This window comes from Sitodiplosis mosellana, unplaced genomic scaffold (genome assembly GCF_009176505.1).
Source record: "Sitodiplosis mosellana isolate CC-2019 unplaced genomic scaffold, AAFC_SMos_1.0 Smas_scaffold_6226, whole genome shotgun sequence".
Classification (NCBI taxonomy): domain Eukaryota; kingdom Metazoa; phylum Arthropoda; class Insecta; order Diptera; family Cecidomyiidae; genus Sitodiplosis; species Sitodiplosis mosellana.
Genome location: NW_022601467.1, coordinates 3,305,292 through 3,318,975, shown reverse-complemented (window position 1 = coordinate 3,318,975; position 13,684 = coordinate 3,305,292). Strand labels below are relative to the sequence as shown.

The following is a 13,684-nucleotide window of genomic DNA, read 5'->3' as shown; positions in this document are numbered from 1 at the left end:
TTTGAAAAAACGCATTTTTTCTTCCATTTTTTTTATAAATACTTGATGAGTTTTTTTTCCCGGGATTTTGAAATTATTTTGAATAGTTGAGTTCAGTGTTTTTTTTTCGTTGCTTTCGACCTTGTTTATGTTATGGATCATATTGATAAAATGAATTCTTTGATTTGGACAAAAAAACAAAGATAGATAGTTGGTTTCACAACTCAATTGATAGCATGTTAAACTCAACAGAAATGAGTTAAGCGATGAGGAATTTACCAGCATTGATTCTATAGCTCACCTGATAGAGCTGGTTTGAGTTGCGAGTTTGATAAGTGTGTCTACTGCCCATTTGTATTGTCTCAATTGTTCTTTATTTGTTTTTTTTTTCTCGTAGTTTTGAAAGCAAGAATGGTCGTCGATTGAAAGTGAAGATTAGAAATAAGGAAATTATTTTTTGGCAAAATATGTTTTAAATTTGGACAAAACAACAGTGAAAACAAGAATCGCAAGAGGACTTTCCATATTGGGCAGAACCACAAGCTGAATTCGAAGAAGATAACAATAGCAAAGTTCGAACAAAATGTTAACTACCATTATTATCATCGCCTTTTTTAAATTGAAACCGCGACAAATTTCAAACGTAGAATCGCTAAAATAGAATCCGATAATGAATTCTTCTTCTCTATTCAGATAATGAAATATAATTGGTATGGGATTTTTCCCCCGTTTGCAATCATGTCATCGTAAATAATAAACACTCGAAGTGGCTGTTAAATACGAATGAGTAAATTGAAGGTTATTTACATATTTGTTGGTGTCGCGCACTTTTGACGATAAATCAAACAGGAGTTTTGTGTTTGTTCCTCGCTTCCTCCCTTCAAAGTTTACTAACAACGGCAACCATTTTATTGCGCGATGTGTTTTTACGGAAAATCTGTCGATTCTCTCTCCTTCTCAATAGCCATTTTAATAAGTGTGATTATCTCATCAGACGCGATCGTTTCATTGATGTGAACGAAATGTAGGATTTCAGCGATCGAGAAAAAAAAACATCAAACTGTCAAAGTTCGGTGATGAAGCTATTAAAATCCAATGAAGTAACATTAGAAGCGAGTGTGTGTGGAGCGAAAGTAAATGAACGAGAAGTTGTCCATATATGAGCTCCGGTTGTGTTGAGATTTGATTCAAACCGCATTCGGCACTGGAAGCAGCGCGTGCATAATCGTACACGGTGTGAAAACGCATACGGTCCACATTCTCATCGCGTAAGATTAAAACGCGATTAAAACACGTGCATTTGTGGTAGATACACTTCTGGATCATATAGCACATTAAGTTGTTACATATTGATGTGGCTGCTGCTGCTGCTGCGTTAAATGGTTGCAGAAATTGTGCAAAACAATCATATAGTCAGATGTTCATTCAATCTAACCACGATTTAAGTTTGCAATTACTCAGTTGTATTGTGTATGAATTAATTCTTGAAGCGTGCGACTGTGCTTGAGTTTGTGATTGCAACGAGTGCGCCAGAGAAGAAAAAAAAACGGTTTTCATTTCGACTTTTTGTAACTTTGTATTTACAATTATGGCGCGATGGATCGGTTTACCAAATTGCGCAACTCAAAACCAGAAACATATTTAGGTTCTTGTTCAACATCCAACTATTTACACAGTGTCTTTTATTTGTATGTTTTTCCCTCAGAGAGCATATAGAAAGCAACAGGTTTTGTAGCCAACATATTTCAATTGCAAATAAAATTGGCATTTGACGAAGAATTAAAAAAAAACTACTCCAAGCCACAGAAGTCACTAGTGAATCGAGTTCAAAATGAAGAAGGCTACCACATTTGCTGATGATTATGAATTTAGTTTGAGTAAGGAACTGAAAACGTTGGCCGAAATGGAGCTGAGAGAAACATGTGCCACCAGAGATTTTGCATTGAAGGCACTTCGCGACTGGATCGAATCCAATCCAAGAATCGCCTCCGCACGTATGGGTAAGCAATAAATTCAATGTTTTTGTTTGCTGAATAAATGAATCAGGAAGAAAAACAACGTTCTTGCAACCGAAAGGAATGAATTATTCTTTTTTCCATTTTCCGTATTGAAAGATTCAAGTTTTTTGTTGCGATTTTTGCGAGCAAAAAAGTTCAGTGTGCCCATTACGCAGGAGGGAATTGAACGATACTTGTTACTCCGCCAGTCATACGACTTTTTTTCCAATTTGGATATGAATTTGCCAGCGATGAAGACTCTACTGGACACGGGGTAATTAAAAATATATACATTCGATTTATTTCCATTCAATTACACAAAATGGCCAAATATATTAGTCAAAAATAGCCTAAAACTTGCAATGAAAAAAATATGTGGATGCAAAACAAATCGTAAAATAAACATATCGAACGTTTATAAAAGTTTAAAAAAAAACAAATATTTTGTCTAAAACTGGTTTTATCATTGTTTTGCATCATTCCGAATTTATAAAAAAAATGAACGTTATTATATCGAGTTTAAAATCGAATCACGAAATGATGCGTCAACAAACCTCGACTGCATAAGTAAACAAAACAGGCAAACAATCATTGAGACAAAAAAAAATCTTCTCATAAAAGTGTACTTCATATCGAACGAATACAGACGAAACTGGTGTTCTACATTTGTTTTGTTTACATTTGGATGCTGAATGAAATGTACAAAGTTTGGTGCTCCAGATATTTCCACAGAATAACAATTCAAAACAACGACCTAAGCGTAATATAAAAATGTTTGATTTTTCTTTTAATTTTTTGAATAATTAATAATATGAATAATAATTGAATGGGGAAAAAATCGCAAACCCAATGATTCGCATTTCAAAAGCGAATCGAGAAAAAAATATTCGCTGCGAACAGGATTTGAACCTGTGCGGGAAGAATCCCAATGGATTTCTAGTCCATCGCCTTAACCGCTCGGCCATCGCAGCACATACAAGCGTTCACGTTCAACGCCTCTATGCAGTGCGAGTGTCGACGCACGCCAAGCACATTTCATCACACATCCACCGATTTCAAGAGTTTTTTTTTATCTATTTTTAAAAGAGTTTATCTCAGGGAAAATAATGAGCAACAAAATTGTGTTTAATTTGAATGAATCTCCAATGAATGCAATTTATTTGTTATTGAAATAGGTATATTTTTGCGGTGCCACAACGTGATCAGTTTGGCAGAAGAGTTATCATAATAAGACCGGGTGAGATTTTGTTTGAAAAACAAAGCAAACAAAACTATTTTCTGTGATGAAACAATTCTGAAATGATAAACAATTTGCAGGCGTGTTCGATCCATATAAATATGCCAACACGGATATGCTGAAAGTGCACGGTATGGTCTACGAAACATTGATGGAAGACGAAGAGAATCAAATACGTGGCTACGTACACATTGTCGACTGTACTGGCGTTAATTTGCCCTACATGACTCTGTTCACTCCAAAAGAGGCTGTTCGAATTGTTAAAAATGCTGAGGTAAATTCCAATTCTTTAACAAGATTATGACTTGAGAAAGAGAAAAAAACGAAGAAAAATCGATTTGACAAATGATATTTATATATAACGCCCTATTTTTCCGCTTAAATTCAATTACATGTGTCTTTCGTACGTTTTTCAATATGTCTATCTCTCCAGACGTAGCGTCACAGAAACGCGTGTGGAGAATTCATTTATTTCGAAAGGAATTATTTTTTTCGTCCAAATTTTATTATCAAAATCATAGTTCAAAAAGAGCAAAGAACTCATAAAACCATTTCCAAAGCAAAGACAAAAAGAAAAAAAAAGATTTCCGCTGCGAACAGGATTTGAACCTGTGCGGGCAGAGCCCAATGGATTTCGAGTCCATCTCCTTAACCACTCGGACATCGCAGCTCATGTTAGCAAACCTAGTTTAACGCGACACATTCTCCGTAGCTATAGTCAGCACGCTGTACCACTGGAACCGATTGCTCGTTGTCAAACACACATACGACAGCGACATGATCGTTTTCTGTCTGTCGATGTTCATTTGCTTGAAACCTTTGGTATGGATACAAAAAAATATTGATGAAAAATTCTTTCAACGCATTTTTCGTTTCTTCATTCGCATTTTTCCTCACTCTCAAATACTTTCCAATTCAAAACACATGCTGTGATCAAAAGTTTTCAATCGAATGACGTCAAATAGAACAGAAAATTAAATATTTCTATGAAAAAAATAAATTAAATAGAAAATTTCTATAAAAATGTGGGCCACACACAGCAAAGACACATTTCTACGGTGAAAGTAATAAAAAAAAAGATGTTCGCTGCGAACAGGATTTGAACCTGTGCGGGCAGAGCCCAATGGATTTCAAGTCCATCTCCTTAACCACTCGGACATCGCAGCTCATGGAAGTTATACATCAAAGTGTATACTCAACGTGCGCAACACGCAGCATGTGACACGCAATCACTTTTCCAAGCGATTTGTCTATGCACGTGTTGTTGTTGTGTGCGTGTGTTGAGATTTGTAAACAAGATATTTAGAATTTTTTTTGATTTTTTGTTTGAATTTTTCTAATTCTTTCTTTCGCCTTTTTGTAAATAGAATACGTTGCCAATGCGACACAAGGAAATAGTTGCATTTAAAATGCATGCATCGATTAAATTTGCCGCTGACTTTGCACTTGGATTGGTAACTGAAAAGCTTCGCAGTCGTATCAAGTTCTTCACATCACTCGATGCCGTCAAAGTGATTGATCGTTCGATTTTGCCATCCGAATTTGGCGGAACGATTCCAATGGCTGAAATGATTGGTTAGTAATTTCTTTGATGTCAAAATTATTCCCAGACCCCAGCATTTATTCATTGTTTCCAATATGGTTTTGTCAAAAGAATCGTGGAAGGCCGAAATGGCGGCCAAGCAGCCGGTTCTACTCGCCAACGATAAGATGCGTGTTCATTTGGAGATGTATTCGTTGAAAGCCCGTGAAGGTGCGATCAGCGCACTCAAGCAATTGCACTGTGCGTCGAGTGAAAATGACAAGAGTCTCTATGGATTGCAAGGCAGTTTCCGAAAACTTGAAGTCGATTAGCGCCGATTCGGGAGGACTGCCACTCTCTCTCTTTCTCGCCTTTTAATTTTTAAGCTCATTCTTTTATTTAAAATTTGCAAATTTTAGCTAATGCTCAACTCTCTTCTCGGTTATTTTACTTATGCATCTGAGGTGACGGGCGATCCAATATGACAAATATTAAATAGCTCTGTTATTCATATCTCAAGCATCAACAATCATTTCTTGTGTGTAAGGCATTGAAAATGAATAAAACTCGCACAATGAATTAAACCAACGGAGAAAAAATCATTATTAATCCATTTTTTCTCTCTCTACTGTTGTTGTACAATTTCATTTATTTCACAAATCACAATTGATGCTAACATTTTTGAAAATTCCCAATAAATAAAGTCTAAATGTGCGCGATACGTTTACAATATCTCTAAATATCTCTAGGAAATGTGTTGTTTCTTTTTCTCTTTCTCGTTTTTTTAAACATTCGGGTAAAATTAAATGGTCTGTCATTCTCTACTTATTTCACAGAAAACACAATCAACAAAAGCGGACATGGCTCAATAAATAAATTACAAGTGTGGTCAGTTTGTTCGCAAATAAGAACAAATTAAATAAAATTAGAATATAATAAATTAATTGGTACTTTGTACAAATTTGTTGCATTTGCTGCCTACTTAAAACATTTCTGTCTGTTTTTCTCTTTCAAAATACTATCTGATTTGATTGGTATAGAATTTGGCTGCGATGAATGATGATCTATCATGAGAATTGGTGATGACTTTGGCAATGGCGTAACATTTTCTCGTATGCAATGAATGATACTGCACTGACTGGAGCCGAACGTAACACCAACACTGTACCACCACGGAATAGATACCTGTATCCATTCTCCTGCAAAGAAATGACAGAAATTTTCTTCAATTAATGACTATTCGTCGTTATAATGGCAAATGAAAATGAGAATTTGCCAATAATAAATGGGTTGATTTCCAGTTTTTGTTTGTCCGCTTACTTTGGTTATTTCTCGGAAGCAATGCCATACATTTCTGTATTGATTTGGATCGGTGGCTGTCATCATTCTGGTTTTGATCACGTCAAACGGGATACTGGGTAGCCATGATATCATACCGGCCATTGCACCAGCCACCGCTGTTCGCAATGGTTCCACCGATTGCTCTTTGTAATGGTATGGCCGTTGAATTGACGGCGATCGCATTTTCTCGATCATGTACTCGTATACAAACATGAAGATTCCGTATGGAATTGCATCTCTGTGGACCAAAAAGAAATATGTTATGTAAGTTGCCTTGTCACAAAATGATTTGTGATTTGCTCAAACATACCGCCACAGCATTGCTTCCATGCCACGAAAAATGCCTTGAAATCCTTCGGTTCGTTGAATCAGTCGAAATACCATCAACGGTCCCGTTTCATTATCTGTTCAAATGTAAATTCAATACGAGCAAATGAGAAACTCTTCAAAGAGGCGTTGATTGCATGCTTGATGAATGACTTACTTACTTTAACCTGCAATCGAACTTTTGACAGTTCGATTGGGCATGCAAACACTGATTTAATTACTCCGGCCGTACATCCAGCCAAGAATACATGTTCAAACCAATACTTTTGTTTTAATTCGGCACTCGGCGTCCTGCAAAATTATTTTGGCGGTGAGAATTGTTGACATTTTCTTGGGTTTGACATCAAACAGACACTTACATGGTTTGAAATATTCTGAATGAGTTACCGTACACGCCAAAGACAATAGAATTCAAAAAACCCGTCGAACACAATGGAAATAAAAGGCCACGATAGTAGGATTTTGCCTGTGAAATGTCAAAAGAATATTCAGTCAATTCACCATGTAATTGAATCATTGTAATTCGCTGATTGACTTACTCCTTCGGTTTTGAACAGTGATTTGGTCGCTTTGAAGAATCCCATGTTCCCTGACTGCATGTTCGTCTTCACCGTATCCAGCGGATGAGAGATGAACATATTGCATGCACCTGTTTGGGAGAAACACAACAGATCCCATTGAAAATGATGACATTTCTGAAAAGACCGTGGCAAAACAGTGGCATAATGCCACTGGCATTTGCTAACTTACCAGCAAATACACCTGCAATAAAGTCACAGTGAGCTGCCATTTTGATTATTTTCCACTGCAAGTGAGGCAAGTCTGTGAAAGATTTCAAGAAAATGCATTAACTTCAGGCTGGAATTTTACCTTTGAATCGGTTTCTCAAGGATTTTATTTGAAAAATAAAAGAAGAAACACTCGCCAATTTGATTTGTAAATAGTTTTTATAGGTTTATTCAATTTTAATTGGTTGTTTTATTTTTGTTTTATTTTATATTATAGTATTTTTGTTTATAGTTTATTTGCTTGTCTTTCTTTAAAAAAAATAAAATCGCAGATTTTCTCGCTTCTAAGCGTCATGCATTCATTCGGATAAAATATTAGGTAGTAAGTCAATTTGCAGTCTTCTTTTCTTTCAAACAATAAAAAATCACAAAATCCAACAATCGTCTAGCGATTCAAGGCTCTAGGCCTGGTTGAAATATAACAATGACGATAAAAATGCATGAAATAATGACAAAAATGTGCAAAAATAATCAAATTAGATGAACATTTTCTCTGGATTGCCAAAGAATTCGGTATAACAGCGAATGGCATTCAATAGAATGATGTGGTCGGCTTCATCGATGCCCAGCTCGATCATATCATTGCGCGTCAGCATTAGGAATACCAACAAATCGACCTCTTCTCGGGCAAACAACGTTGCGTATTTCTCCATGTTGATTTCCTTGAGAATGCTCATAACGGTGAATGTTTCCTCGAGCAAGGTCGACGGTGTGAAGTCGTTGTGCATGAGCTGTGGCGATACGACTTGTCCTGCTGGCGTTCCGAATGCCTTTGGCGTAAGCCAATTCGGCGTGAATATGTGTGAACCGTTATGCGATGCTTTTGGTGTTTCGATTTCGATGTGCGGCGACGGGCTCACCTCACGGAATAATGAACGACGAATCGGCGTCAACGGCACCACCAAACGGTTATTTCGCGCTTCAATTTTCCGAGTGATTCTGTTGGCAAATGGAGAAATGATTTTTTTCAGGTGAAAATGGCGAATGAATTGATTCGATTTGTTTAGCACTGAATTTATGCGCAATGAATTGTTATGAAGAGAAAAATGACAATGAAAATGATATTAACCTGGCTGTTGATCGAACTTTTTTCATGGATTTTTTCACGGACGACATTACTAAACTGCATTCCAACATCTGGTCGGGTGTGGTTTGCATGGCTGGCTTACGTTGTTTGTTTTTTGCCGATAAAATCGTGGCCTGAATCGGTGAAACACTGGGTGGCGGTAGCATATTCAAATGGCTTGGTGTAAACGAACGCCGGCTGCGAATCGATGTGGTGTACGGTGACAAGAACATGCTTGGCGACGCCATCGGCATCGGTGATAACGGTAACAACGGTGAATTTGGTGTATGCAATCTTTTGTACAGCGACATTTTGTTTTTTTTTTTCGTTTTTAACAGACAGAAAAAAATCCCGAAAATGCTCTAGCAAATCAAATATCGCTCAAAAGATGACAAAAAAGACGAAAACTTTATAATGGACTCCCGAAAAATGAAAAACGAATTTTTATGTAGACGTAAATCTCTTTGCAAAGCACCAAATTTTCAATCGGACGGTAAAAAAAAATTGAGACGAAATCACAGATACGAAATGATATTGAAAAGAACGTCTTAACGAGACAACAATTCAATCGGGAATGATAGCAGAGTGTGCTTCGTGCGTTGTGTTGAGCGCCAAAAATCGAACACAGTCTCAAATCACCACCGTCGACATCGTTTACACAAAGCGAAGAATGTACCAGTTCCATTTGATTTCGCCGCCGTCGTCGCGCTGTTACATTTTTCGGGCTATTTTCGGACACAATCAATCGAACATGCATTTTTCATGTCATCCTATCGAAAAATGATGAAATTCCAAATGACAAACATAAAACGCTGAATTTTATGTGAATGCGAAATATTTTCGCATGCCGATAGCCTTCGCACACACAGATTCAAGCGCATCGATGCACGTACTTATTCAGTCACTCAGTCGCACACAGCCTTGCAACACAATCATCGTCATCATAGCATCATGCACTTGTTAATATCGAGCGCACGTGCTCGGTCGTGCCGTTTCAATTGCCTCGTTCTCGTGTGGTGTTGAGCGTGTGGTGGTGCGATGCTGTGTCATGTGCATGTATAGTCGATCTCATCGGTGTGTTTTCTCTTGTCAGTTTGAATTTCGTTTTTCTTTTCGTGTTTCGTGTGTGTGTGTGTCTATGTGTTGTTGTTTCGTTGAGAGCGGCGATTCAAATGTGCTAACCAGGATGTTTAACTGTTGCATTAGCGTCGATTGGCATCGCTTTGCATGTTCATGAAATCAATTTCGGTTTGCGTTGAGCACCGTATCAAATGAATCATTTTCGTGTTGTTGTTGTTGTTGTCTAAAAGCAACATGTCACACATCTCGTGACATCACTGCTGTTCTGAATATCATCCAATCACACGATGGTTTTGCGATAACAATTCCGAAAAAAAACAAACAAACAGTAGCGTAAATCACCGTGATTCATATCCGTGGCCACGAGAAATCGATTTTCCATTGCATTTCCGTGGATGAAGCGAATGAATCATAAATGGGGGTGCGTGTGAATGTATGATGATTTTATCAATGAAAATATTTCAGGTTTGTACTTTGACCGAATGCTGATGGCATGGCGTCTAAATCTCTATCACTTTACACACATCAGCGTCTTTTTCACTCAAATTGACAGGCAAAACTACGACAGAATGACACAATTTCACTAGCGCTCATACGATTTTCTTCACTTCTCTTCGATTTTCGTAATGAAAATTCATTTAAAAACGTTCGTACGAATTCATTATTATCGGACAATATCTCACACATTGGTGCGAAACCATAAAAAAGGACTTTTTTTCTTTCAGCAAAATCCAAAAATAGACCAAGGTTTGTTTTGTCAAAAAGCTACCACACAAATTTTTTGCTCACTCACTTTTTCGCTGATTGCTAGCAACAGCCAAATCCAAATGCTAAAACACTGTCAACCACCAGTAATTCTGCTACTCATTTACGTAAAAACCATAAACTGATTTTTATTCTTTAGTCGCACGTGTTGTTCTAACCATTGAAACAGATCGATCGAATTAGTCACTGCTATGTGAAACGTTTTGCATGCGACTGATTGTTGAGTGTAAGTAAATGATTGGCGATACTTCAAGTAATATTAGTTTCGTTCAACGTTACGCACATGCAGTGCACACGATAGAACAGCAAACAAGAGACCGAGAGAGAGAGAGCGCAAAGAGAGTCAAACGTGTGAGTGTATTGGTGTCTCTCCGCCGCTCTTTTTTCCGCTCTCTCGGTGGAAAAAAATGGAGAGAGCAACGAGAGAGAATTGAGAGCCGTGCTCACCAACACCAATGCGATCGAGGAGAATATGAAATCATATGTGCGATAGAGAGAGCGGACGCAACGAGAGAGCGAATGCCGTATGACCCAAAGATTTGACAATACACACGCAACTCGTGCCAAACTTACACCGATTTAGACGATGACAAAAAAAAAAAAACAACAAAACAACATTGAGCTAGTATTAGTACGCGTGTAAGATTTTGAATTTTGGTTCATTTGCATTGAACGGAACGGTTACGTTTATAGAAGAAGAGAAGCAAGAAAAAAACAACACACACAGTTCTTTTTTGATTGACCACGAAATAAGGCAGCTAGAAGAGCAGAAAAAACACAGCAACAAAAACATATGGTTGTGGCTCGTTGATTTATGACTATTGAACGCACTACTTAAATATTGTGTGTGTTGACATTTGATTCCGGTACACAGTCGGTCGGTTGATTTTCGTACACACTAGCCAATTCAATACAAGTAGTTGAGCATTTGGTGTGTGGTGTCATCGCATGGATTTGCCTGGTTGTGTTTTTTGTTGCTATTATTTCTTTCTCTCTCTCTCTCTCTCTCTCTCTCTCTCTCTCTCTTCCGATACTGTCGAGCCGTGTGTTGCTCCCATCACTGCCAATTGTGTTGTACGACTACTCCATGGCAAAAAGAACAAGAAAATTGCGCATTTGCTTTTTTTTATTGCATAATTGATTGAGGATAGTTGTGTGGAGCGCGCGCGCTCCCTCACTATGTGGCGCTCAATTGATTCGTGGATTCCCGAAAATAAGACAAAAGTTGAGTGGCACAGTACGCAAAACGATTTGGCACAATTTCCTTTAATTCAAGCCACAACACGACGTTTTAGCGATGGGGCATTAGCAGCGCGGCATATTGTTGTACAGTATTCACACGCTCTTAACTTAAATAGTCATAAAGTGTGTGCGCTGTTTCAATTTATTAGCGTAGTCATAAAGCGGTAATTTTATTAGATTGCATTGGGACAAGGCAACAATCAATATACGCACATTCATCCGAATTGCCAGCGGCAAATGGCATATATGTATATCTGGTCTCTGGATTATTGTACGTAGCGCCCTAATGAGCTATTCGTGCTAATTTTTAGCACACGCACATTCTGAGGTCTTTCACCGGTTTCACAATGAAAGAAATAGAACATAAAACGAAAATTAAATTTTAAAAATTCTCCTGTTTTTTTTGGCGCATGTGTGTCTGTCTATACATGATTCTTCTATCTCTTCTTTCCAAATTGTCTCGCATTTCTTTCGGTTGCTTCCTCTTTGCTGATTGTGATTCACATTCACACTCACGTTTTTGATAACAAAACGCATGAGCAACTAGAGAAACAGAAAGAAAAAAAACAAAAACAAAAATACTGGAAAGTTTTTCGATCATTTGATTATGTTTGTTTACACGCGCCTCTACTATGACGTAATCGCCCTGTGTCAAATGCGAATAGAGACTGTGTGTGGTGCTGCTGTTATTGGGCAATGCTTTGGAAAATATTTCAATGTTTCCGATGCTTCAACGCTTCGCTAATTGATCAAATACTTGCCTTGAATATTTATGCTGAAAAATAGGAAACAAATATGAACGTCGAATATGCAAAACACAATGCTCTATTTTTAATTCAATTTTCTGTTGTTTTTTCTTTTTATTTAATATTTTTCCTATCGATAATAATTACATACAATGTGATTTAAAATCCTTATGAAACCAAAAAAAAGAGAAGAAATACAATAATTAACACAAGAAAAAAAAAATAAGAAGAAAACGCATGTTAAAATTAGACAAAATAAAACCTTAAAATTCATTGACTTGACGTTGATGTTATTATTTGTGAATATTTTTTTTTTCATTCTAAATTTAAAGTGTATTCCATAAAATTCTCTTTTTTTAATTTTAATTTTTGTTTGTTTGTTTTTTTTTGGGGGGGGGGGGGTGGAGAAACTTACAAATTACAGGTGCAATCCAATTTATCATTATTATCTTTGTACAACTACAATTACAATCGAATTTTTTATGTTTTATGTTGTTGTTTTTTTCTTTCAATCCAATTTAAATGGAACTACACGGTAGATTGATTTTGCAAATTTCTGTGAGAAAAAACGTGCACCCATCGGTAATTCTCAGAGAAGCACAGAAAAATGTCTACACACTTTTTTTCTAGTGTTTTGTTTTTCTTCAATATAACTACATTTAGCTTCCTGCTCATCAATCCGTCATCGAAAGTGTTGTTTGTATGTTTGTGTTTGTGTTTGTGTGTAGTTCTCAATCACATTGAGAAACAAAGGAAAAAAAATAGAAAACATTGTAATTTATTTATGTAATGCAATGAAATTGTATGCAAACTGATGTGGACCCTAACGTTGCTTCGGAGACGGTCGACAAATCCTTAATAATTCAATTTTCGAACGAACAAAAAAAAGCAAAATATATTATGTCTGAATTGTTTAGATGAGATTTTAATGGTATCTTGGCCTTAAGAATTTTCCTGTAAAAAACAGAAAAAAGAGAACGATAAAATTCGAAATTAAGTAATTTGTACCATACCACACAACTTAACGATTCAACAAACACTTGCAAATTGTTTTTTTTTTCACGGCTTTTTTTACAACTGTTACCATAAATTTATTAATTTATTTATATACGTTCAAGGAACACAATGAACCTTTGTGATTCACTTATTATTTTAGTTTGTGTGTGTTTTTGTTTTAATTTACATAAATCTTGTGTGTTTAACTTATCAAATGGACAATTTCTTCACATGAATAACGAGAATGTTTTCAAACGAGAATCATACGAAAATTAGATTGTTCTTTTTTTCATTTCTTTATTTTTTTTTTTTAATTTCTAAATGGGAAAATTTCAATTTTTCATCAGTTGGTGTTAATTGTTTATCTTTTCAGTGGTGACATGTGGAATGGGAGCACAATAATTATTCAATCCGATTGATTCGGACAAAAGTCCGGCCGATTTTTGAACCTTTCTTCTTCTATAAAACCATAAAATCGGTGTCGTAGAGGTAACTTTTAAACAATTGATTGCCTGTTGAAATTTTCAAATATGAACAAACGACTCGGGTAAAGTAAAAAAAAATACACACCAAATTCCATCAATTTTACGCATTGTTT

At 36.5% G+C, this 13,684-nt stretch overlaps 3 protein-coding genes and 3 non-coding genes across 7 annotated transcripts; 1 reads left to right on the top strand and 5 right to left on the bottom strand.

The window, feature by feature from the left end:
* The first annotated feature begins 1,057 nt into the window (after positions 1-1,057).
* LOC129578601 (alpha-tocopherol transfer protein-like) lies at positions 1,058-5,467 on the top strand. Of its 2 annotated transcripts, XM_055467410.1 has the most exons (7): positions 1,058-1,284; positions 1,685-1,979; positions 2,094-2,250; positions 3,152-3,213; positions 3,294-3,487; positions 4,581-4,788; positions 4,868-5,467. In XM_055467410.1, exons 2-7 carry the CDS (start codon positions 1,811-1,813, stop codon positions 5,065-5,067), a joined length of 990 nt encoding a protein of 329 aa, XP_055323385.1. In that variant the 5' UTR covers positions 1,058-1,284; positions 1,685-1,810; the 3' UTR covers positions 5,068-5,467. The 2 variants fall into 2 exon arrangements, with proteins under 2 accessions (XP_055323385.1, XP_055323384.1); XM_055467409.1 differs by having other exon boundaries at positions 1,058-1,979.
* Positions 2,865-2,947, bottom strand: Trnas-aga (transfer RNA serine (anticodon AGA)). The gene has a single exon. It is a non-coding gene; the product is annotated as a tRNA-Ser (tRNA).
* On the bottom strand, positions 3,802-3,883 carry Trnas-cga (transfer RNA serine (anticodon CGA)). Its single transcript has one exon. It is a non-coding gene; the product is annotated as a tRNA-Ser (tRNA).
* Trnas-uga (transfer RNA serine (anticodon UGA)) lies at positions 4,298-4,379 on the bottom strand. The gene has a single exon. It is a non-coding gene; the product is annotated as a tRNA-Ser (tRNA).
* A 148-nt stretch (positions 5,468-5,615) lies between the features above and the next one.
* LOC129578602 (uncharacterized) lies at positions 5,616-10,357 on the bottom strand. The gene is made up of 8 exons (XM_055467411.1): positions 10,131-10,357; positions 7,154-7,225; positions 6,943-7,052; positions 6,763-6,869; positions 6,561-6,694; positions 6,387-6,480; positions 6,056-6,314; positions 5,616-5,934 (listed from the first exon to the last, which is right to left on the bottom strand). Exons 2-8 carry the CDS (start codon positions 7,191-7,193, stop codon positions 5,803-5,805), a joined length of 876 nt encoding a protein of 291 aa, XP_055323386.1. The 5' UTR covers positions 7,194-7,225; positions 10,131-10,357; the 3' UTR covers positions 5,616-5,802.
* Positions 7,332-10,317, bottom strand: LOC129578603 (uncharacterized). The gene is made up of 3 exons (XM_055467412.1): positions 9,151-10,317; positions 8,261-9,027; positions 7,332-8,130 (listed from the first exon to the last, which is right to left on the bottom strand). The coding sequence occupies exons 2-3, from the start codon at positions 8,566-8,568 to the stop codon at positions 7,668-7,670; spliced, it is 771 nt and encodes a 256-aa protein (XP_055323387.1). The 5' UTR covers positions 8,569-9,027; positions 9,151-10,317; the 3' UTR covers positions 7,332-7,667.
* Positions 10,358-13,684: the final 3,327 nt, after the last annotated feature.